Source organism: Pseudopipra pipra, chromosome 5 (genome assembly GCF_036250125.1).
Source record: "Pseudopipra pipra isolate bDixPip1 chromosome 5, bDixPip1.hap1, whole genome shotgun sequence".
Taxonomy (NCBI): Eukaryota; Metazoa; Chordata; class Aves; order Passeriformes; family Pipridae; genus Pseudopipra; species Pseudopipra pipra.
The window spans coordinates 25526233-25548928 of record NC_087553.1 but is presented as its reverse complement, the minus strand read 5'-3'; the positions used below and the strand labels follow the sequence as shown (position 1 = coordinate 25548928).

General features: G+C 49.7%; 1 protein-coding gene across 5 annotated transcripts; it reads right to left on the bottom strand.

Annotated features, from left to right (window-relative positions):
* Nucleotides 1–3504: 3504 nt before the first annotated feature.
* On the bottom strand, nucleotides 3505–22430 carry L3MBTL2 (L3MBTL histone methyl-lysine binding protein 2). 5 transcript variants are annotated; one of them, XM_064655190.1, is made up of 17 exons: nucleotides 22338–22430; nucleotides 20604–20871; nucleotides 20234–20367; nucleotides 18893–19016; nucleotides 17849–17928; nucleotides 15922–16039; nucleotides 15440–15574; nucleotides 14679–14767; nucleotides 12832–13063; nucleotides 12053–12132; nucleotides 11368–11472; nucleotides 10012–10159; nucleotides 9102–9184; nucleotides 7116–7350; nucleotides 6273–6338; nucleotides 5221–5343; nucleotides 3505–4390 (listed from the first exon to the last, which is right to left on the bottom strand). In XM_064655190.1, the coding sequence occupies exons 1-17, from the start codon at nucleotides 22356–22358 to the stop codon at nucleotides 4281–4283; spliced, it is 2151 nt and encodes a 716-aa protein (XP_064511260.1). In that variant the 5' UTR covers nucleotides 22359–22430; the 3' UTR covers nucleotides 3505–4280. The 5 variants fall into 5 exon arrangements, with proteins under 5 accessions (XP_064511260.1, XP_064511262.1, XP_064511261.1 ...); XM_064655191.1 differs by having other exon boundaries at nucleotides 4082–4390; nucleotides 18902–19016; XM_064655193.1 differs by having other exon boundaries at nucleotides 4152–4390; nucleotides 5213–5343.
* Between the last annotated feature and the right edge of the window lie 266 nt (nucleotides 22431–22696).

Genomic DNA, 22696 nt, shown 5'->3' with positions numbered 1-22696 from the left:
CCTTTTTATTTCCTGCAAAATTCGATCAGTGGTCTGACTGATGAAATGGGATCAGTGATCCTGTAAGTGATCCCATCATAAGCAAAGTGCCCAAATCCTTTCCCATGGAAGCCTAGGTTGGGATGAAGTTTGTTCAAATTGAAAAGGCTTTAAAAGATAAGCATTAAACTACCATGTGGGGCATAGAATTATTACAGCAAAAAAACAGGTGAAAGAAAGCCAAAGGTGTTTGGAAATTATCATCCTCTAAAGAGAGGTGGCCCTACAAGCCCAGCTGTTTGACAAGGCTGGGAAAAGGTCAGCCCAAGAGAGAGGGGAAGAAAGAAAGGCAATGGCTTTGCCCTGAAATGAGATCCTCCCACACTGAAACCTACTGCAGAGCTACCAGGAAAGGCAACTAGCCAAAGGAAAGCCCTGCTACATGCTTTCCATAAAAACTTCCACTTCTTCCAACCATGCTGACTCTAGCACAGTTCCCCCAGGAGCCCAGGGCCCTCACGAGGATCACCTAGGGATGGCACAGCTCTTGTGCCTGGTTTGATGTAAACCTTCCACAGTTTTTCCACTTATGTTTCATTGCTCCGGCCAAGCCCCTTCTTCCCTCTCCCTTTGCTTCTTTAAAAGGGAAAAGAGGAATACTGTGTTAATTATTCCCAGTATCTACCCTGTGCTTTCTAGACAGTTAGCTTGCCAACTTATTTTTTCGGTCATGAATCATACTGCAAAGCAGGAGCTATTGTGGCATCTCAAGCTCTCGCCTGGAAGCTTGAGGGGCACATGGCCCAGGCAGACATTTTGTGGCCAAAGCAGCATCCTCTGCAGCCACCATTTCCCTGTTTTGTGCCACAGTTTGCCAAGGCACTTGTCCTGCAGCCGCCTGGCCCTGCAGTGGCCCTTCCTTACCTGTAGAAAGTTCTCAGGAACCTGCTACAGGAGATTTAAAGCTATTTCTCATCACTGTTGTCATATTCTTTCCTGAATTCTGTCCTGAACTTCAATGGCCAGTCTAGGGAAAGAGAGGAATATTACAGTTTCACCCTAAAACTGGAAAAAGCATTCCCTGTCTTCAGTTATCTGAAGTTACTATGTGCTCTGTGATATTTAACCCTTACATAGAACTGGCAAGTTGACAGCAGTGAGTGCATGGAAAAACCCTACTGCATGCTTAAAAAAAACCCCAAAACCCAAATACTGTTTATTTATACCTACCCCCTTACAGCCCTCTTCTCCCCATTTTGGCTAACCCTGGTATTTCAGTGACCCAGAAAGCAATGCACAAGCCTTTGGCCTCTTCCTCAAGTTTAAGTCACAGGGCTTTAGGGTACAAATCATAGATGAAATTTACAGTAGGACTGTTAAAAAACTAAAAATGCAAATCACGTTCCAAGCCCTCTGCAGTTCTGGGTTCATAAGCAAGAAATGATAACAGAAGAAGATACATAGTACAGATCAATGTCTGGCTTCGAGGCTGGTGCCATTGAGGTTTTGCCTTTGGTGACAATGGGGTGTGCTTTAATGATTGTAGCCCATTAGGAAGGGATAAGATCCACCTGTCTAAAAAGGGCAAGAGAATCTTTGGCAGCAGGCTGGCCAGCTTGGTAAGACAGGCTTTAAACCAAAGGACTTGGGTCAGGGGTGTGTGTGTGTGTGTGATCAAAGTGCCATTGCTTCCTATTGGGGAGTAGGCCATACCAAACAGTGAAAGATGTTCCTTGACTGCCCCTCAAGTCATGGATCAAAGGGTTAACTACACTGAAGGTGTTTAGGGTTGTGGTCACTCCTCTTATTCCCCCTTCTAGGGAACCAGATTGCTTGATTACACTGCATGTGAGGAGGGAGGGGGACCGATATCAGGCTTATCCCTGGCAATTTGGGGGATGGTTTGAAAAGGTTAGAGGGAGAGGGTGCTAATGAGGCTCCTCTGCAGGTGACTCTACGTGGTACTAGACACAGTGGAGCACATCTGCAGTCTTACAAAGGTGACACGGCTGACAGCCCAGCCCAGCTGCCTTTACACCAAAGCACACAGCATGGGCAACAACCAGGAGGAGCTGGAAGCCACTGTGCTGCTGGAAAGTTATGACCTTGTTGCCATTACCAAAACTTGGTGGAACAAATCCCGTGACTGGAGTGCGAATATCAATGGCTACGGGCTGTTCAGAAGAGACAGGAAAGGAAGAGGTGGAGGGGTTGCCCTCTACATGAAGAGGAGAACTAACTGTGAAGAGCTGTCTCTGAACAACAGCCATGAGCATATTGAAAGCCTGTGGGTAAAAATCAGACTGAGGCAACAAAGGGAACCTCGTGGTTGGAGTCTACTACAGGCCACCTGTAGGGGAGCCTATTGACAAAGCCTCCCTGCTCCAACTCCAGGAGACATCGTGCTTGCAGGCTATTCCTGCTGGGGGACTTCCACCACACGGACATCTGCTGGAAAAGTAGCATGGAAGCACCTGTCAGCCTCATCTCTGTGCGTGGGAAGGTCATGGAACAGATCCTCCTAGAAGCTATGCTAAGGCACATGGAGGACAGGGAGGTGATTTGGGACAGCCAGCACAGCTCCACAAGGGAAAATCCTGCCTGACCAGCCTAGTGGCTTTCAATGATGGAGTGATTACATCCGTGGATAAGGGAAGGGCTACAGAAGTAATTTCTCTGGACTTCTGCAAAGCCTTTGACACATTCCCCCACAACACCCTTCTCTCTAAACTGGAGAGAGATGGATTCAATGGGTGGACTCTTAGGTGGATTAGGAATTGGTTGGATGGTCACATCCAAAGGATAATGGTCCATAGCTCAGAGTCCCAAATGGGCAGCAGTGACCAGTGATGTCCCTCAGGGTCTGTACTGGGACCAGTGTTATTTAACATCTTCATTAGTGACAGAGGGATCGAGTGCACCCTCAGCAAGTTTGCAGATGACACCAAGCTGAGTGGTGCAGTGACACACCTGAAGGATGGGATGCCATCCAGAAGGATCTGGGCAAGCTCAGAAAGTGGGCCCACCTGGGTGGGGGAAACCCCACTATTGAAGACTCTGGGAAGAACAGATCGAGAGCAGCCCAAGCACTTGGGGGTGCTGGTGGATGAGAGGCTGGACATGACCCAGCAATGTGAGCTCACAGCCCAGAAAGCCAAGTGTATCCTGGGCTGCACCAGAAGCAGCCTGGGCAGCAGGTCAGGCGAGGGGGTTCTGCCTCTCTACTCTGCTCTGGTGAGATCCCACCTGCAGTGCTGCATCCAGCTCTGGGGTCCCAGCACAGGAAGCACGTGAACCTGTTGGAGCAAGTCCAGAGGAGGGTCACCAAGTTGATCAGAGGGATGGCACACCTTTCCTATGAGGAAAACTGGGAGAGCTGGGATTGTTCAGCCTGGAAACAAGAAGGCTTCTGGGTGACCTAGCTGTGGCCTTCCAGTACCTGAAAGGACAGATGGGGCAAGACTATTTACAAGAGCACGTAGTGACAGGACAAGAGGGAACAGGTTTAAATTGAAAGAGAGTAGGTTTAGATTACATATTAGGAAAAAATTCTTTACTGTGAGGGTGGTGAGGCACTGGTACAGGTTGCCCAGGGACATTGTGGATGCCCCATCCCTGGAGGTGTTCAAAGCCAGGTTGGATGGGGCTTTGAGCAACCTGCTCTAGTGGGAGGTGTCCCTGCCCACAGCACAGGGTGTGGAACCAGGTGATCTTCAGGGTCCCCTTCCAACCAAAACCATTCTATGATTCTATGAAAAAAGGTCCCTTGCTCTTTCAAGAGGCATCATAATCTCTTTTTTTTTTTTCATCTCTTTTCCCCCCTTCCTGTCCTGACTTTCTCCAGGGCTTGCAGAGCCTAGACCAGGGAACACAGCACCAACATCCTACGAGGACAGCCCCTTTCCTGACACATGGGGCCTGCACACATCACCTCAGTCTACAGCTTGTCACCTCCAGCCACAGCCAAGAACTCAAACTGCCCCTTTGTGTTCTGGCAGCTTCTTTGCCCGTTGTGAGCTCCCGCTTCAAAATGTGCCTTCAAAGTCAGGCACACGCAGCCCCAGCAGCCACCCTGGTCATTCTCCTCAGTGTGCCTGTGGCCTTTCTGCTGTTTCCCAGGGTTTAGTATTACAATTCTGGGGGAAATTTTCTTGCACACCAGGAAAGCAGAGTTGTGATGCTGCAGGGTGGTCTGCTTTAAAAAGGGAAGGCCCTTTTAGTCTTCTGCTTCCCTCTGGCAGGACCTTCCCCAGAGGACCACAAGGTGAAACTGCTGTGGGCAGCTGGGGGATACTCCAGGATCAGTCTGCGTCCTCCTGCTTTATGCTGCTGATGGGAACAGGAAGTCCTATGTCTCCAAACTCTGCATCTGAGGGGTCGATGGTTTCTTCTTTCACCTGCACGGCAATGACTAGCAAGAGACAGAAAGAGAGAGGCAAAAATAAGTAAATAAAATCAACCTCCAAACCAGCTCTATTCATACCCCAGATTTCCAGCTCACTTCTTGAGGGTCCCTCACCACAGGCAGCCCTGTCATGCCAGTGAAAATTGATCCATGGTCACAGCACCAACCAGGATGGGATTAAACCCTGGCAGCATTCAGCTGCTGGCTCCCAAGAACATCTTTTCCTAAGGGACAAAAAGCTGGTGTGGTCCATTCTCTACCCGCCTGGGTTCACCCAGGGGAAATTTAACTTCAGTGAACCAGAGGGACCTTCACGAGGTTCCATTCCCATGTGCACAAGGCACCTCACCCACCCTCCTCCCCACTAGGGTTGGCAGGTGACCCATCCACTCTTCTGGTCACCACAGCACAATGGGCTGTGTTCACATGCTGCAACAGCCCTCAGGGGGACTGGGATATGACAGTCAGCTCTGCCATATTCACCTTGTCTCTCCTCCCTAACTGACCTCACACAACCAGACTGCTTGGTAAGGCACCCAGGCCCTCAGCAGGCATCAGCAGTATCAGGATATCGAGCTGTACTGGTGCCACCAAACCTTCTCTGGAAGCAAGAAGTTTTTCTTTTCCCAGGGAAAGCCAGCAAACCCTTCCTTCCACTCTCTCTGTCTCTGGAGGAGTAAGGAAGGACATTTCACACACTGCTGGCTTTCCCTGCCTGGGGGCACCCATGACTTAACGGCCAAGAGGTGGCACAGGCCTCAGGAGGGTTGGTGGCATGCAGGGTGTACATAGGAGAACTGGATGTGGCTGCTGGGTAAAGTCACTCACTCCCTTACTCTCATCAGGTGCTGGCTCTGGCAAAGCCTGGCTGGCAGCTTTTGCTTCTCGTTTTGTATTCGAGGTGGAAGGCTTCTTGACAGTCTGCTTGACACTGCGGGCTTTGGCAGCCAACTTTTTTCCTTAATAAAGAGATAACAGAGTATGGGGAAAAGTGTGTTTCCTTTCCCCTGTAAAATCAGCAACCCTGCTCCACTGAGAAACCACAGGCCAGGGACCAGCACAACTGAACAGAAAGCTACACGGTCATTAGCTGCCAACTGGTTACGCGACAGAAATAGCCTACTGGAGAAAAATTCTATCGTCATCATCTCAAAATATGCTCCTTCGTGTTCTCCTTCATTAAAGGCAAGGCACTTCAGCGTGTGCTTAAATTCCAAGGAGCAAGTCTTGTTGGAATCAGTGTGGAGTCAGCTTTGCTTACCTGTCTGGCTCTAGTCCTAGGCAATGAGCTTGTTGGCTGCAAGGCACGGACACTGTAACCGTCATGTTCTCATTTTTAGCTGACCTTTTCATTTAGGTTGCATGTCTTTATATTCTTTAGACTTCCTTTCCTCTCCACCCCCCCGGAAGGAATTTCTTGTCTGTCTACATGATTTGCCACACCTACTGCAACAATGACAACAACAACGACAAGATGAAACAATAAAATGGTTCAGCCCCATTACTGGCCTCTTCAGCCATCTTAAGGCCTTCTTTCCCTCAGCACAAAGCAGGCAGGGTTGCTCTTCAGCTACCCTGCAGCTGCAGCAAACATCTCCCTCCAACCATGGACACAGTAGGGAAAGCAGCACAACCTCACACCTGGAAGCAAGTGCCAGTCAACAGAAAACAGACTGCAAAACAGATCCTTCCCACACACAGCTCTCTGCTCTTTAGGTAACAGGGCAGGTAAGAAGGATGAAGCTGTGCTGGCAAACCCACAGCTGACTGAGGGCATCCACAGCAAGACAAGGCCTCTCTCTCCTGCTCTGATGGGACATGGACAGGGTTCCTCTAACTGGGCCCAGCCTGCGAGCGAGCGGGAGGGCACTAATCAAACATCACTCACTCTTCTTTCCATAGGGTTTCTTCTTCTTCTTGGGCACCTCCTTGGCCTTCACTGGAGTTGTGGGCTCTGTCATGGAGACGAGAGGGAAACGAAAGCCAAGTCCCATAACCAGTAGGTAACTGGGATGAAGTGACAAAAGCGAGAAACAAGATATACCCGTCCCCCCAAGCCAAAGCCCTCTTCCCAAGACAACCAGCTGAGGAGAAAGCAAGGCTCTAGCACAGGTGCTGTCTGTGCTTCCAGGCAAGGGCCCAGGGCAGCAGGCTGGGGCAGCACAGGGGAGAGAGGCCCAGTACAGACTTGGTAGGGGCAGTAAAGAAACAAGATTTGTAGTTTGGGACAAGAAGGAAAACATCTGCAAAGGTGAGGCAGTGGCCTCCCTGTGACAAGGGAAGGAATAAACTCTCGAGATGATGCTCTTACCTTTTACAGACAGAGTCAGAGAGTTGATGAGAAAAGGGAGCATGGGCCAAGCTCCCCCCACTACCTGGCTAAGGGTTCATATAGATACACTTAGTAAAAGGGAGCTGTGCAGGGATAGGACCACCTGGAACTCTATCCAACTTCATCAGGAGCAATTAATTCTCTGTTGGTGTGCAGGTGGGGGAACAGAGGGAAAACAGAGCCAACCTCAAATCTCAGGCTGTTTTCTCCCCACCAGACTCCTCCCTCTGCCAGCAGCTAGAATGTGGCAGCAGAGGAAGATTTATGGTAGCCAGTGCAGATCAAGGAGGCCGTATGCTCCTCCCTACTAGGCTCAAAAAACAAAAGAGCCACTCACAGAACATGAGGAAGTAAACCTTTGTCTCTAGCGTTGAAAACCACAGTAAAATCTTCACTCACCTGGAACAACAGGTGGTTGAAGCTGGTAGCCTGTCAGCTCACACCACCCCACAGGATAAATGTCTGGAGACTCGCAGTCCACCCACTGGTCATACTCATTGTCCCAGCCATCGAAATGGATGCTAAGGAGACGCTGGACCACACGCTTCACTGTGGCCACGCAGATGAGCCGGGGCTCCATCAGGTCCACTGCCTCTACCTTCATGCCTGCCTTGAAGCCATGGTTTGGACAGTCCTGGGTGCATAAAAAGTGAAAAAAGAAAACCCAAGGCCATTTTACCCAGTTCAAACCTGTATCTGTCCACCAACACCATAGAAAAGGCTAGCCTCCAGCCTAAAGCAAGCAGACAGAGAACAAGCCCACAGATCCAAAACCAGATCCAAGGCCAGCTATGTCCTTAGTCGATCTCAGTGTAGCCTTTAGAAGCAAGATCCTGACCTGGAGGGAGCAGCAGGCAGCAGTTAAAGGACACCTTATGATCAAACCCATTACCTGACATACCCTTGGGAAATCAGAGAGACCAGCACAGGCCCAGGTGCTCCAGCAGTTTTGCTGGTGTAAAGCAGCCCCCATCCTCCACCCGATGTGCCAGCCACACATCCACAGGCAATAAGCCGTGCAGAGCCCACCAAGAGCCTGGAGCTCACAGAAACACTAGAAAATCACAAGTCACACTCAGAGGGACCAAGATATCATTCCACCCACAGAGGCAGGACACTGATGTCCCAGGCAGCAAAACAAGGCCTTTACTTGGAGTGCACATACTCCCAGGCCTTGAGCTCTCCTTAGAAGTGCTGACTGGCAGCAAATTGCAGCCCAGTAGAGACATTGGGTATTGTCTATCCTGACTTCAGGATGGCTTTTGACACTGTCTGCATATGATCCTCATACACAACATGATTGAAGTATACAGGCTGGGTGAGGAGACAGATAGATTGAAAGATAGATTGAAAACTGGCTGAGTGGCTGGGCCCACAGGATGGTTATTAGCAGCACAAAGTCTACTTGGAGGCCAGTAATTAGCAGTGTACCCCAGGCATCAATACTGGATCCAATCCTATTCAATGTCTTCATTAATTATCTAGATGACATGACAGTCATCTAGTAAGCAAGCTTACTTTTGATAGAAAACTGGGAGACCAAATATACTAGAGAGTTGTGCTGCCATCCAGAGGCACCTTGACAGCTGGAGAAATGGTGAAGTCCTGCACTTGTGGAGAAAGAAGCCTAGGCACCAGCACATACTCAGGGCAGACTGACTGGAGAGCAGTTCAGCAGAAAAGGGCCTGGGAAACCCAGTGGACACCAAATTTAATATGAGCCAGCAATGTGTCTTTGGGACAAAGAAGGCTAATGGTAACCTGGGCTGTATTACAAGGAATGTTCCCAGCAGAGCAGTGGAGGTGATCCTTCCCCTCTGCTCAGCACTGACAAGGCCACACCTGGAATGCTGGCTCTAGCTCTGGGTTCCCCAGAACAAGAGAGACATGGACATACTGGAGTCCAGCAAAGGGCCAGGAAGATGATGAGGGAACTGGAACACTTTTTGTATGAGGAAAAGCTGAGAGTTGTGAGTATTCAGCCTGGCGAAGAGAAGGCTCAGGGGGATCTTATTAATGTGTATAAATGCCTGAAGTGAGGGTGCAAAGATGGAACCAGACTCCTCTCAGTGGTGCCCAGTGCCAGGACTAGAGTCAATGGGCACAAACTGAAACACCAGGTTCCCTCTGAACATCAGGAGACATCTTTTACTATGAGGGCAGCTGAGCACCGGCAGAGAGGTTGTGGAGTCTCCATCCATGGAGATATTCAAAAGTCATCTAGACATGGTCCCGGCCAACCTACTACACGTAACTCTGCTATAGCAGGGGTGTTGGACAACAAGAACCTTCCACCTAAGTGATTCTGTGACAGCTGGAGCTCTTGTGCTCCTCCTTGCTGAATCCAAGCATCCCTACACATCTCTTTTTCTTGGCAGCACTCACTGTGTTGAAGAGCCGTGATGGAGCAGGTCTTGATTTAGTCTCTTCCAGGTAAATTTCCCAGTTGAAGGTCTTTGCATCTTGCCCTGCAGCAGGAAGAAATGCTAAGAGGTAAAAAGGCAGTCACTGGGTCGACCAGTTGGGGGAAAAGGCAGAATAGGCAGGAAGGAAGCTCAGCACCTGTTTTTGCAAAGCAGTTTCATGAACCAGCATGTACAGCCTGATCTTGGACATAAACCTAGAGCACAGATTCCATGGAGTCCAGCACCCCTCCCCCATGGGCAAATACAGAAAAGTGCAAGCTGCAGCTCTGAACATCTGTCAGCCATAGATCCAGACCACAGAGAAAGCTGAGGAGCAGCAGCAGGTAGGAAGAAATACGTTCAAAACACAATACTAAGACCAATCTTTCTCCCACCAGCAGGAACACAGGAAGACAGAACAACACTGCACAGAAGTGCTGCAATACAGAAATTCAGAGCAGGCCTTTTTGTGTATGGCTAGGTGAGGCAGCAAAACCATTCCTAGGGTGACTGCCTCTTATGAGTTTGCAGAAGCACTGGTCTCAGATTTATTCATAGAAAGAATAGAGATGACTCCTGACACTGAAGGACTGACTCATGCAGCAATGGCTCTACTTATCCCCTCCCATCCCCCTTGTACTTTATACCTTCCATTCTGTTCAGTTTGGGGATTGTACACCTCTCCTACTGAATGGCCAGAAGCTAACCAAGACTTGGCATATGGGCAGAGCTCAAGTGGCCTGGCTCTCTGACCTAGCCTTATCTCTCTGAAAAAGCAGCAGATTGGGACCTTGTGGTTTTGATTCATCTGAACCTGACTCTCTCAGAAAAGCACTGCCCAGCAGGTTCTGCATGCAGACTTGTACCACAGGGCAGAGTCCAAATCTCACCTTTTGGAGGGGTCAGGTCGATGTTGTTCCTCTTGCAGAAGTTGACAGGGAAGATGGCGTGTGAGGAGGCGTGATAGCAGAACCAGTCGGAGCCATCAGCAGACGTGGCTCCATCAATGCCGATCATGAGGTACCCATCCAGGAGGACCTGAGATGGGAGGGAAGGGCACGAGTATAGAGCTTTGCTTGCTCTAAAGCCTCTCCTCTCAAAGGATTCCCCCAAGAATCCCCACAGATCAATCACAATTGTCACCAGACAGTAAAATGCAATATTATATGCTCCAGGGCATGCAGTAGCCTCTCCTGATAGGTTAGTCAACACAAGCTAATCCCCAAAGCAGCAATTTCTGCAGGACTGGGACCAACAGTAATAGCAACAGTATAGTGAAAGAACTATATGAAAAGCCATAAATGGTCAGGAGCTCTGTTCTCCCTCAGAAACACTTCACTGGCAGCCCAGAAACCCTCTATATCAGCCAGATCATGAATTTGTTACTGGGCAGAAGGGAAGGGCACCACCCTTGGATTTGCCACTTCCTACAGCAACAAGACTTGTCCCACCCTGTAAATCACTGGTAATTGGTGCCTACCAAATGTAACAGGCATGCCTGCCCCATCCTCTTCCATTTCCAAGCAATGGCTGAAGGGAACATTTTACAGACAAAGAACTCTTCTACCGTCCTCCAGCCAAACTCCAAGTCTCAAAGTCCTCTGCTTGGACTCTATGAGGGCAAACAGCTTTAGAAAGCAGGAAAAGCCCAAGTTGATGCTACATCTTAGGACATACAACGCACCTCACTGAGGAAACCTGGGCAAGCAATTTACTTCCCCCACACTAGCACAACAGTAGAGCTTACTACCACTTCATCAAGAGAGACTGAAGGAAACATGTCCATCCATCCTCAGCTTCCTACACCAGTGAATGCTGCCCATACAGAAACTCATCATTCCTCACACAGAGGTCACCTCACAACTCTTGCCTTCTCCTTTCCACAGAGGCCTCTCGTTACGCACTCTCAGAATCAGAGAACAAATCTTCCTTACTGTATGCCCAGTGGTGGAAAACAGGTGGCTGCCAGTCACACACATTGGACACCTGGCTTGCAGACAAAGCACGATCATCTTCATACTGTCCACTAAGGCACGTGTGGACAACTGCTGGTCTTAATCAGCTTCTCAGACCTCTGAGGTAACACCCCAGTTCCCTCCACACACCAGCTGTCTACCTCTCTCAACAGCTCTCTCCTCTCCCTCATGCAAAATCCTGTCCAGTTTTATTCCTTTGAAAAGACCTGAGAAGCTCGACCACCTCAGGTAAACATAGCAGACCCCCTGCTTAACACGCACTGAACTTACCTTGCAAACAGTGGCCACACAAATGTTGCCCAGATTCAGGGGGTCAATAGCTTCCAGTTTCATGCCTTCCTCAAACCATCCACCTTCAGAATAGACAGCTCGTACCTAAGGAAGACTCTGGTGTACCATGTGCTGTCAGGCATGGGACAGTCCCATCCTGACACCAAGTGCAGCAAGTGCAAATAGAATTAGAACCTCTTCACTTGGCTCAACTCAGGTTAGGAAGGGAAAGAAGAAATATTACAAGAAATACAAAGCAACACAAACCAACATTGTGTTTGTGTCAGCAACCTCTGCCAAGGCTCTGGTCAGTCAGAGAGCCAGGCCCAGCACTCAGCTGCTGCTCCACAGCAAAGCAAGCACTCTCCTTATCTCAGGCCCTACCAGCATGATCCAGCTCTTTGTCGAAACTGGTCTCTCTCATGCATTCATCTTCCCTCTCCAACTCAAAACTTCAAGCAACTACTTGCCCTTCAATCGAGTCCCTCAATCTGTTGTTGTCTTTTAGTTCTTCCAACTTTCTATTTTGGCCTGCCCCTGCCCAACCACAGCCTTGATACCCCAAACACCTTACTGCCCTTAGCTGTAAGTGACAAATGAACCACCCTCAACAACCCACGCGGCAGCATGTACACCGAAGGAAGGAAGTGCTGTAAACCCACAGGGAAAGGCAGACTTGTCCTACCTTCTTAAACAGATAGGGGACGGCATCACAGTAAATCTTCCGGAAGGTAGGATGGTTTGCCATATCATTGCGCTTTTCTTCTGTGAAGAATGGAAGAAACGAAGGTAAAAAACCTGCAGCAACTGCAGGAAGAAAACCTACTGGTTCTTAATTTCCTGGAGAGAGCTTAGTTGCTATTAACACCCTCGACAGGAGACCATATAATAGAAAGAACAATTCAGTTCCTCTACACCTTCTCATAAAACAGGCTGTGATGTAGGACTTGCTCAAAAGCAGATGGCTCAGCTTCCTGAGCACTACTGATAACATATGCAGCTGTAATCACCAGGGAGAGGTAGCAAGGAAGAGACACAACCAAAAAGGATCAGCAGAGCCCAAGTCTTACTTTTTTCTGCCAGTCTAAGCTGATCAACAATTCCTCTTGGCAAAGTCCAGAAAAACACAACCTGATGGCATCCAGTGCTACAGAAGCCATCATGAATTTCCTCAAAAAGACTATAAACATCTGTGATGTTGCAAAGTCTGCATTCTCATACTGAGGGGATAGACTACCTGCTTCAGGTGAGAAACCCTACAATCCCCTGTCTTGACCTGTGGTAGCAGATCACAGGGCTTTTATCTATCCAGGGGAAAAGCAGCAGACCCAAAACTAAGCAGACTTTATCTGTCAGGTCCTGAGGCAACTGTCTGACTCCCAGAATGCCCAGCCTGGTGTCAACAGCAGGGTCTGGACAGTTCACAGTAGATCAGAAGATGCTTTGCAGTGGCCCAATCTTTACCTGTCTTCTTTATGTCATGGCCCACTCTCCGTGACCAGCCCACGGGATGGATGAGGGGACTCCACATGTGGCACCAGAAGTCATCGTCGCTGTCACCGTCCTCATAGAGGAGTCTCAGTCTGCCCCCAATCACTGTGTCCACCACTGCCATGCGTGTCTGGGACACATGGTTCTTATCCACCACCTCGACTCGCATGCCCTGCCGGAACGGGTACTTCATGCTCTCTGCCATCTGGCAACAACCGACAGAGGAGGTGAGGTCAATCACACTTGGTGTCTTCCTTCTCCAAACACTTCAGAGAACAGCTTTCCCCACAGACACGCTGGCCAAACCCCAGCACTGCCCAAAGCTGACTGGGAAGGGATGCATGGGAGAGGGTTGATTAGGGGGGCAGGGAGCTGCCAGCCCCAGACCTGACAGCATGGCTGGATACATATTCCCTAAGTCTCCCTTGTCATGTGGCCTCATAAGAGCTACCCCTGCCCCAGCCCAGCAGCTACGCCCAGCCAGCACCTTGTGTGAACGTTCCTAGTGTGAACTGCTGTTCAACAGGAACTGCGTGAGGAATTGTGTGCCTTTTTCAGTCATGAAAGAGACCACAAGGCTTTCAGAGCTGGAAGCAGCTAGAGGTGTAGCTTCCCAAAGGACAACAGAATTTTCAGTTCACTTTAAGAGAAGTCAGGTTCTTATTTTTCCCTTTTTACTCTGATCAGAGGTTGAGCTATATGATGATCTACTTGCCAACTCCACATTCAAAGCTAGAGTTACTCTGCAGACTGACCCAAAGGCACAGGCATAGGGAAAGAGTCACTGGCTGCCTTCTAACTGATTTTTTTGAGACCTTCAGTTTGCTGATACAGCCTAGTCCTACTCATCCTCCAACGCCCAAAGGTGTTTAGAGAACATCTGACATTTTGGAACTGTGATCCCGAATGCTGTGCAGCAACTAGGAACCACAAAACAGACTCAAACACCCAAACCAGCCTACACCCGAATCCAGAACTTTTAAGCTAAGGACTTCCCCTTCCACCTCCTGTTCATTAAGTGGGAGTGGAGATGTCGAGGGGAGAAAGATACTGCCCATGTTTGTTTCCCTCTACCACTTCCACTCCAGCTACAAGCTGTGGCCCAGGAACAAGCAGCTACAAACACCCTCTTAACTTGCATGGGAAACACCAACTACATCAAGGTCTCCAACTCAGTGTCATCACTTACCCTGCACACAGAAAAACCCATCACCTGCCTTCCTGCCTGCTGTCTCTGGGACCATCTTCCTTATCTGTCATTTCCAAAGCTGTCAGCCACAAAAGAGCCTCTTCTCTCTGACAGGGTCTAATCTCAGTGCAGGCTACATGAAAACAACCATAAGAGCTAAAAAAGCTGTTAAGGCTACAACACCTCGAAGGAGTCTGTGCCTCTCTCACTCCCTCCAGGCTTCTGTGTTTACCAACACTGAAGGCAAAGGTTTTTGACTCTCAGAGCTATTCTCTGGCACTGGAACAGGGTGGGGAAAGGCCAGGTTGCATCTGCACCAGCCTCTCCTTTCAGCAAAATGCCAAACCTCACCCCCAGTATTTCCCAGCAGACTATGTGACAACAGCTTTTAAAGCCCACCTATGACCCAAAGGAAAAACTGTTGTGTTGACAGGGCATGAAGGCTGTGCCATTACCCACAGCATCACGACAGATACCTTAGGAGCATGGGGAACCACTCACTGCCCCTGCCCTGCCCAAGTGCCAAGGCACACAGAAGATGCACAGATCAGAACAGAAGAGACGTGTTGAGCACACATTTCTTGGCTTCAGCTTCATTTCCCCATGCAAAATAACAGTCTCCCATGTTTACCTTCATGTGAAAATCCACTGGGATGGTCCTAGCTCCCACCAGTTTTTTCATGAGGTAACTTCTCCAGTCAGTGTACTTGGCATGGATAGCTACATACACACAGGGAAAAAGCACATTTTTATGACTGAAATAATTACAGCACCACCCTACACTTTTCCATCTCTCCAAGAACCTATTTGCATTAAAAGGCCTTATTCACATTCAGATTCTGCACTCTCATTCTGCCAGCTTGCCCCCACAACAGGCTGCAAGGGATCACTGTTACAGAATGGACTGGGCCAGACGCTCAACACCACTGATCCAGATGAGGAAGTGGTACAAGAACAAAAACACGTGAGCCATACAAAGCAAATTCAGCTTGCCCGAATTCTGCTAAACTGGCACCCCTCTCTAAACTGCTAGCTGAGCAAGGACTGGAGCCACTGCGCTTCTCAGAGACACTGTCCAGGATGTAAGACCAAAATGTTCCCCCAAGGTTAAGTCCAGCCACCATGTGGAGTAGAAGGAGGAACAGCCACCTGCATTAGTCTCCACAGTCTGACATCAGCTCTGCATCCAGCATCCCCAGGGTCAACCACAGGGAGGTGCAGAGGGAGCAGTCCAAGCAATCTCCAGCTTCCCAAAGAACACATTGTTGCTTGTAAAGCACAAATGCAGCTGTGGTCCTAGATACAGTGGGAGCACCTGTCCTCCTGTGCTAGGCGTACACCAAGGCTCCTCCATGCCCAGGAACATCCTGATCCCTCTTGCCCCACACTCACTTTGTGGTGGTACCAGGATTTTGCTGTTGATGGCACACCAGCCAATAGGGTGAATATCCACTGTGCCCAAATTGCACCAGAAGTCATGGCCAGCATCATTTTCAAAGCCCTCATATCGCAGAAGGGCCCGGTATCCTGCCAGGACAGAGCAGACAACCAGACAAAGGCATTAGAGGTCAAGAATTTGGCACCGCAGGCTTAGTACCTACAGTATGGCCTTCAGAGCTCTGCATAGATTATCAGAGCTTCTCCAGACATTCTGGAGGCAGAACTATTCCTGCAAATTGCCCAGCAACCAGAAGAGGAACCACATGCTGGTTTCCTCTCACTCCTGCACCCTGGTATTTCCTGTCCCAAAATCTCTCAGCAGTTGCGTATCTCCAAAGAGGCGCTGTTTTGCTTGACCAGCTACACTCAGCTCTCTAAAGCTCCCCTAAGAGGTTAGCCATCCCCAGCTGTCAGGAATTACATCAGAGACCTACCTACGATCTGGATGACAGATGCAATCCAGTACACACGGCTGGGGAGCACGGCATCACTGTTCAGCACTTCCACTTTCATACCTTTCACCACATCATCCCACTGATCGAAGAGCGGCACCTGAAAGATTGAGGCAACCACATTGGGAGAGATGTGGACAATGAGAACAGGGCTCAGGCCATCCTTCTAGCTTTCAGAGACATGTCTTAGGCAGCTACACTTTCACCCTAGGTACAGGCTTACATCTACCAACACCTTGAAATGCAATTGAATTGTCCCAAACATCTCACAGGGATGTTCACTGAGGATCCCAAAAGGCAGAACATCATCTAGCAATGTTTAACTATTTCACTGCCAGCTGTCCTATTATCCCAAAGAAGCTGCTGCCATTTCTCTATGGCATATATATATTGGCACATATATATATTGATGCCTTAAGCCCCTAATGGTTTTTACTTTTCTAATACTTGTAAGTTTTATAAGTATTGGAAGTAGACTCTAAAAGCAGCATCCATCACTCCCTCCCTTGTCCCTTTCCCTGTAGCACCCTTGTTTACACATTCCTTAACCCTCTTACCCCATTCTATGCTCCCTATATCACTCCTACCCCCGAATACAGCAGAAATGTTTAGTCTTTTGTCAAGGCAAGGCCCAGATTATTTGGCAGAACAGCATATCAGGGCCTAAACCACAGAATACGGTCAAGAATTAGGTAACTATGTACCCTTTGTGCTCTGAAGATGGTGAAGATGATGAAGTAAAAGCCCCCAGACCCATTTCTCAGGGGGTGGACCCAGGGCGGTCCAGAGTAAAGGCCACAGGGTGGACACATCTGGGATTGGATGGATGGTATTATAAAATGTAACATCTCAGGCAGGGCCGGCGCACGTGTCTTGTAACATCTTTGCTTTGGCACAATAAACCCTTTCTTATCTCACCCCTAATTAACTGCTCTAGAGATTTTTTTCAGCAACATATATATACATATATATATATATATATACTCCCACAGCAACATATATATACATATATATATATACTCCCACAGCAACATATATATACATATGGCACATACATATTGGAGTTTGTAGCCAGGTGGGTGGGTACCAGTCTCTTCTCCGAGGTGACTAGCAGTAGGACAAGAGGGCACAGCCTTAAGCTGCACCAGGGAAGGTTTAGGTTAGACATTAGAAAGAAGTTCTTTACAGAGAGTGATTGGATATTAGAATGGGCTGCCCAGGGAGGTGGTGGAGTCACCACTCCCAGAGGTGTTTAAGAAAAGACTGAATGTGGCACTGAGTGCCATGGTCTAGTAGACAAGGTGCTGTTGGGTCAAAGTACTCATGTCTCCAAAGTCACTGGACTCGATGATCTCAGAGGTCTTTTCCAACCTGGTTGATTCTGTGACATAAGTACCTAACAATCAATAAAACTGCTGTACCTGCCTGACCTATCCTCGAAAAAAAAGAAAACGTCAGTATTATCACAGATCACAACTCAAAAGGAACATAACAAGTGAGTGTTACTAGAATCAGACGTGCTGGAGGGGCAGCTACGACCAGGCTCACATAAGCTGTATTCCTGCCTGCACATCACCATGGGCTCTGCTGACCCATACAGACTGGAAAGATAACTGGGAGCTTCCCACTATCGCCCCCAGTCAAAATTAATTCTATCCCCAGTCAGCACTGGGCCATCGCTACCGGCACTGTTTCTATCAGTTTCCTGTTTCCTCCCCCAAAACTCCTGGTCCCTTTGTGAGACTCTCATTCTTAGCTGTGAGAAGCCTAAGCTTCTTTCCTTGCATCACCTGGGGCTCAATAACCACCCACTGGACCTCTCCTCACCACCTGTCCCAGGAACACAGGGGAGGTCCATGCACACGACATGCCCCACATGCACTGTGATGCACAGCAAAGTAGAACTCACATGTTTGAAGCAACTGACAGGAGCTGCCTTGTAGCCGTGCTCCTGAAGGTACTTTCCCCAGTCAAAGCCCAGGACGAGTGCTACAAGCAGACATGAGAGCAGAAAATCAGAAGAGATCACAGAAAAGGCACAGAGTGCTCAGTTACTTCTGGAATACAGCTTGCAGCCTCCAGGCAGTAGGACACTCTGCCCCAGCACTCTGCATTCCAGTGCATTTTCCCTGGTGGGAAACTAGATCCTATGACTGCAAGGTGACCAGCCCCTGAAAGAGGTAAAATATATTATTAATCAATCTTTACTGTCACTTGCTTTTGGGTAAAGGGGAGCAGGAGGGGCAATAAAAGAGTCCAAGTCCAGCCCAGGGCTCAAGCACTCCAGGGACAGTGCATCCTTTCAGTGCTAAACCACTTTGCAGCTTTGCCTCTCAGCAGCAACACTGCAGGGTCATATCAGCAGCACTTGCTTCCCCGGAGGGTGCTGGGAAAATCAGAGTAAAGCACTGAGATATTAATCCTACAGTCACTCCTGATCCAAGGCTACAGCTCTGCTCCACCAGTCCCTGCTTCTGCCATGCCCTGGGGTTCACCTTTTCCCTCACACAGTAACCTGCTGCTCCTTCAGCTGCAGTGACTGTTTATTGCTCAAGCTGATCAGTGAGTGACTCAGGGGAAATGTAACTCCCACAAGCAGTGGGGCAGCAAATGCCTGAGAGCAGCGGGACACCTTTAAGTCACCTTTGCCAGTAGAAGTCAGGAGCACCTCATGGGACTGGGACTACAGAGCTTACACTTCAGGTCAAGTCATATGAGGAGTGAGGATGAGGCTACAATAATGGATGGGCAGGAACCCACCAGGGCTCCATTAGCACTGGTAGGAAGAGGAAAAGAGGCATGCCCTGTGTCCTGGCAGCCTGTGGCAGAGCAAGCCACACTGTACAAGGCAGCACACCAGAGGGGAGGAGGACTGCAGAGCTTACAGCCCTCACGCTGTCCCTATTTCTGTGGTCCCAGCAGCTGCACCTCCTCACACCTCACCTACACTCACCATCCTGACCTGTCAGTGTCCCATCTGCCAGCTGTCCCGTGCCCTGCGAATGGAGGAAGGCCCCAATCTTGGCCGACCAGGATGCCTTGTGCAGAACTTTAGCTTTCTTCGTTGGTGGTTTCCCCTACAAAAGAAGGAACATTAGGAACATTAGTTACACAGGAGAGGAAGTCATCCCTTGGAAGCAACTGGCCAGCTGGGCGTGCATCTCTTCCCTGGGCCAATTTTCAAGTTACTACAATATTTACTAACGCTCACAGGAACAAGAAGAAACAGCATGTAAAAGACCAATGTGTCCTTCCTCAGCTTTTAGGGAGCACCACCGTTCAGCTGGCATGTGTTCTCTGGGGACTTCAGGCAGGAAGAACAAGGGTATGTCAGTCCGATCTTTAATTAGAGAGCAACCACTCATCCCTGCACACAGGCACATCCTGTTCCATCCCCAGGAATGATCAGACAATCATGGAATGGTTCCAGCTGGAAGGGGACCCTGAAGATCATCTAGTTCCAACCCCTTTTCCATGGGCAGGGACACCTTCAACTAGACCAGGGTGCTCAGAGCCCCATCCAATCTGGCTGTGAACACCCCCAGGGATGGGGCATCTACAGTGTCCCTGGGAACCTGTTCCGGTGCCTCATCACCCTCACGGTAAAGAATTTTTTTCCTAATATGTAATAATCTAAACCTACTCTCTTTCAATTTGAACCCATTCCCTCTTGTCCTGTCACTACATGCTCTTGTAAACAGTCTTGCCCCATCTTTCCTTTAAGTTCCTTTCAGGTAGTGGAAGGCCGCAATTAGGTCACCTCTTTTCCAGGCTGAATAATCCCAACTCTCTCCCAATTTTTCTCATAGGAGAGGTGCTCCATCCCTCTGATCAACTTGGTGGCCCTCCTCCGGACTTGTCAACTCTGTTCCACTTCCTTGTCCCCAAGGGCAGTCTCCCAGGAGATCCCACTTCCACCTTCCTGAAGAGCTGGAAGTCTGCCTCCCTAAAGTTAAGGAGCCTGACTTTACTCCTTACCTGACCTATATTCCTCAAGACTGCAAACTCCACCAGTGCATGATCACTGCAATCCAGGCTGCTTCTGATCTTGACATCCCCAATTTGCTCACTTACATTAATGACCATCAAATCTAGTATTGCGTTCCCTCTGGTAGGGCTGTCTATCACCTGGCTTAAGGAGTTATCCTCCATGCATTCCAGGACTCTCTTGGGTTGCCTACAGCTTGCTGTGCTACTTTTCCAGCAGATGTTGAGTTGGTTGAAGTCCCCCGGCAGGACAAGAGCCTGCGAGCAAGATGGAGCCTGCGAGCAGGATGGAAGGGTTTTAACTCACCTGCAGTCTGGCCAGGATGCTGGCCTTCTTGGAATTTGAGGAGTAGCTTCTGGAGCAGGAGACGCTGCAGAAACGTTTGGTTTTGGAGAAGAAAGCTTCCCTGGTGCCCACAATCCCACACATCTCACACACAGCTGAGAGAAGGAAGGTACAAAAACATGAGCATTTGGCAGGGTCAGTGCACTACAAGGACAGAGCTGAGACAGGGTAACCCTCATTACACACAGCAGCTCCCCCATATAGCCCAGAAAATGCAGTCTGAATCCAAAGCTGCTCCCAAAGCATCCCCAAGGTGCAGTCTTACACCCTTCAGTGTCCCCAGTCCTTGCTCCTTCCATCCTGCACATGTTTTAGGTAGAAGAAGCAGTACCTGGCTCGGAGCCGCTGTCTTCCATGAGCCGGCCTGTGGATGGCTGGTGCACAGGAGAGGTCGAAAGCTCTCCAGCTTCCCGGTCTGCCACCTCATCATCACTAGACTCCTCCAGACAGGAGCTGCTGTCACTGCCCATGCTGCTGTTGTAGCACGTGAGGCTGTCATAACCCCCAAAGATGTCCAATTCATCCTCCTCCTCATCGTCATTGCCCTCCTCCTCCACCCGCTCCAAAGACGAAGTTTTGTGGCGGAAGGCAGACACCAACTGCAAAAAGAGTCAGTCAGAAATTACATTGGACACCCCACCGCACAATAAACCTGCCTTGGCTGCCGAGGGAGGGGGGCCTTCTGGACCAGGGAGAGGCCTCAGGGAGAGCAATGAGTCCATGTAACAACCCCAAAAGGCAGGAGTCTGAATCCCTAGTAGGAAAGCTATTACCCCCAAAACAGGTCCATATACTGGTATTCCACAGGCTGCATTCTGTTTGCCAAGAGGAAAGTGCCACAGAGCTGCAGCTAGATCGAAAACAGCTTGAGGAACACGAAAAAAGTACAGGGAACTACACTGCCATGCTGATGAAGGACAAATCAGACCGTGTCCTTCCAGAAAATGTTTCTCTCAACACAGTCGCACAGCACAGCAGTGCAGGCGCCATCAACAATAAAGTCCTACAGATTTCCAGAACAGAGCACAAAGCTGCTCTGGCCACAACAGCTCACAAGACCAGCATAGCCTGGAAGTCAGCAGGGTAAACTCGGCTCTGGAGACAGTTCATGTCCTTTGGAAACTGCACGGTCCACAGCAGGCCTTGGTTCAGAAACGGCATCACCAGGATGGCAGAACATCTGTCGTAAGTTTTTGCCTACAACCAGACGCTTCCACAGCTAAATATCTTCACTAGCTCTTCGTACTTACTGTTACAGCAGCAGAGCTGTGAGGCAGAGACCAAAGAAAGAGCACAGAAAACCAGTGACTGTGTCTCAGAACAGGAGAATCTGGAACCAGGCTCCAAATAAGCAAAAAAGCAGCTGGGAACAGCAAGAAGTCAGCACCAGCACAGGGAGTGATGGAACAGAAAGGCAGACTCCCACAGCTACATGAGGCACCAGGATACAATTGTTCATCCAAGTGAGCAACAAGAAGAGATCAGCAGCAAGCCCACCACCTTCAAGTGCTAAATTCTCTCTGATCCCTGGCTCCGGGTTATCATTAGAGACACACAGATGGGAAGACCAGACTTCACTCACTGCTGACTCCCCACATCCTCCCTGGCTTTCACACAAAACAGATCCAAGGTTCCCCGGCTGTTCCATGAACAGAACTGCTCTCCTGAGGATCCACGCACTCAGATAGCATTCCTGACATCTGAAAGGCACGAACTCCTCAAAACCCTCCATTTTTATCGTCTTGCGGTCCCTGTGTGGGCGTGCACCTTCCACCAGCTCGTAGGACGAGAGCACCTTTGTATCGTTACTCTTCCACCACATGGGAATGAATCTTCCGGACACTTTACGAGCCCTCAGGGCTTCCAAGCAAGGGCAGCACTACCCGGAGCCTCCTCAGGGAGGCCAGGGGGACGCAGGGGCCCGTCCCCCGGAGTTAGACCGACCCACCGTCGCCTCCAGCACCAGCACCGGCCGAGGCCGAGGCGAGCCGAGGCGAGCCGAGGCGAGCCGAGCCCAGCCCAGCCCAGCCCAGCCCAGCCCAGCCCAGCCCGTCCCGCCGCTCACCTCGCCCCGGTCCCGCTCCATGGCTCCCGGTACGCGTTAATCCGCCTCATGCGCGCCGAGCGGGTGCCCCCCCGGCGGCGCGTCTGATTGGCGGCAGTCGCGGAAAGGACAGCAAATCACCAGAGAGCTTATTCCCGCCGCGCTGCCCGCGGGGCACGACGGGAGCTGTAGTTCCTCTCCCGCGGCCATGGCCCCCCCCCGGCTGGGTAACAAAGGGTCCTCACTTCCTCTACTACTCTTTTTAGCCACCTCCATCTCCAGTATTTGGGGAAACCTGGAATATTAGGATCTGTTGCCACGAATTCAGGGATAGGCCATTCCCTATTGTTCTACGGACTCACTGTTTTAAGAAACAAACC

Bases quoted from the DNA above. Each gene is read 5' to 3' on its own strand.
- L3MBTL2 (XM_064655190.1), bottom strand. From the start codon at position 22,358: ATGGAGCGGGACCGGGGCGAG. The intron at 15,575-15,921 runs GTAGGTCTCTGA...CTGTCCTGGCAG, and splicing joins ATCTGTCATCCAGATCGTAG to GATACCGGGCCCTTCTGCGA. The intron at 13,064-14,678 runs GTAAACATGGGA...GGTTGTTGCCAG, and splicing joins CAGTGGATTTTCACATGAAG to ATGGCAGAGAGCATGAAGTA.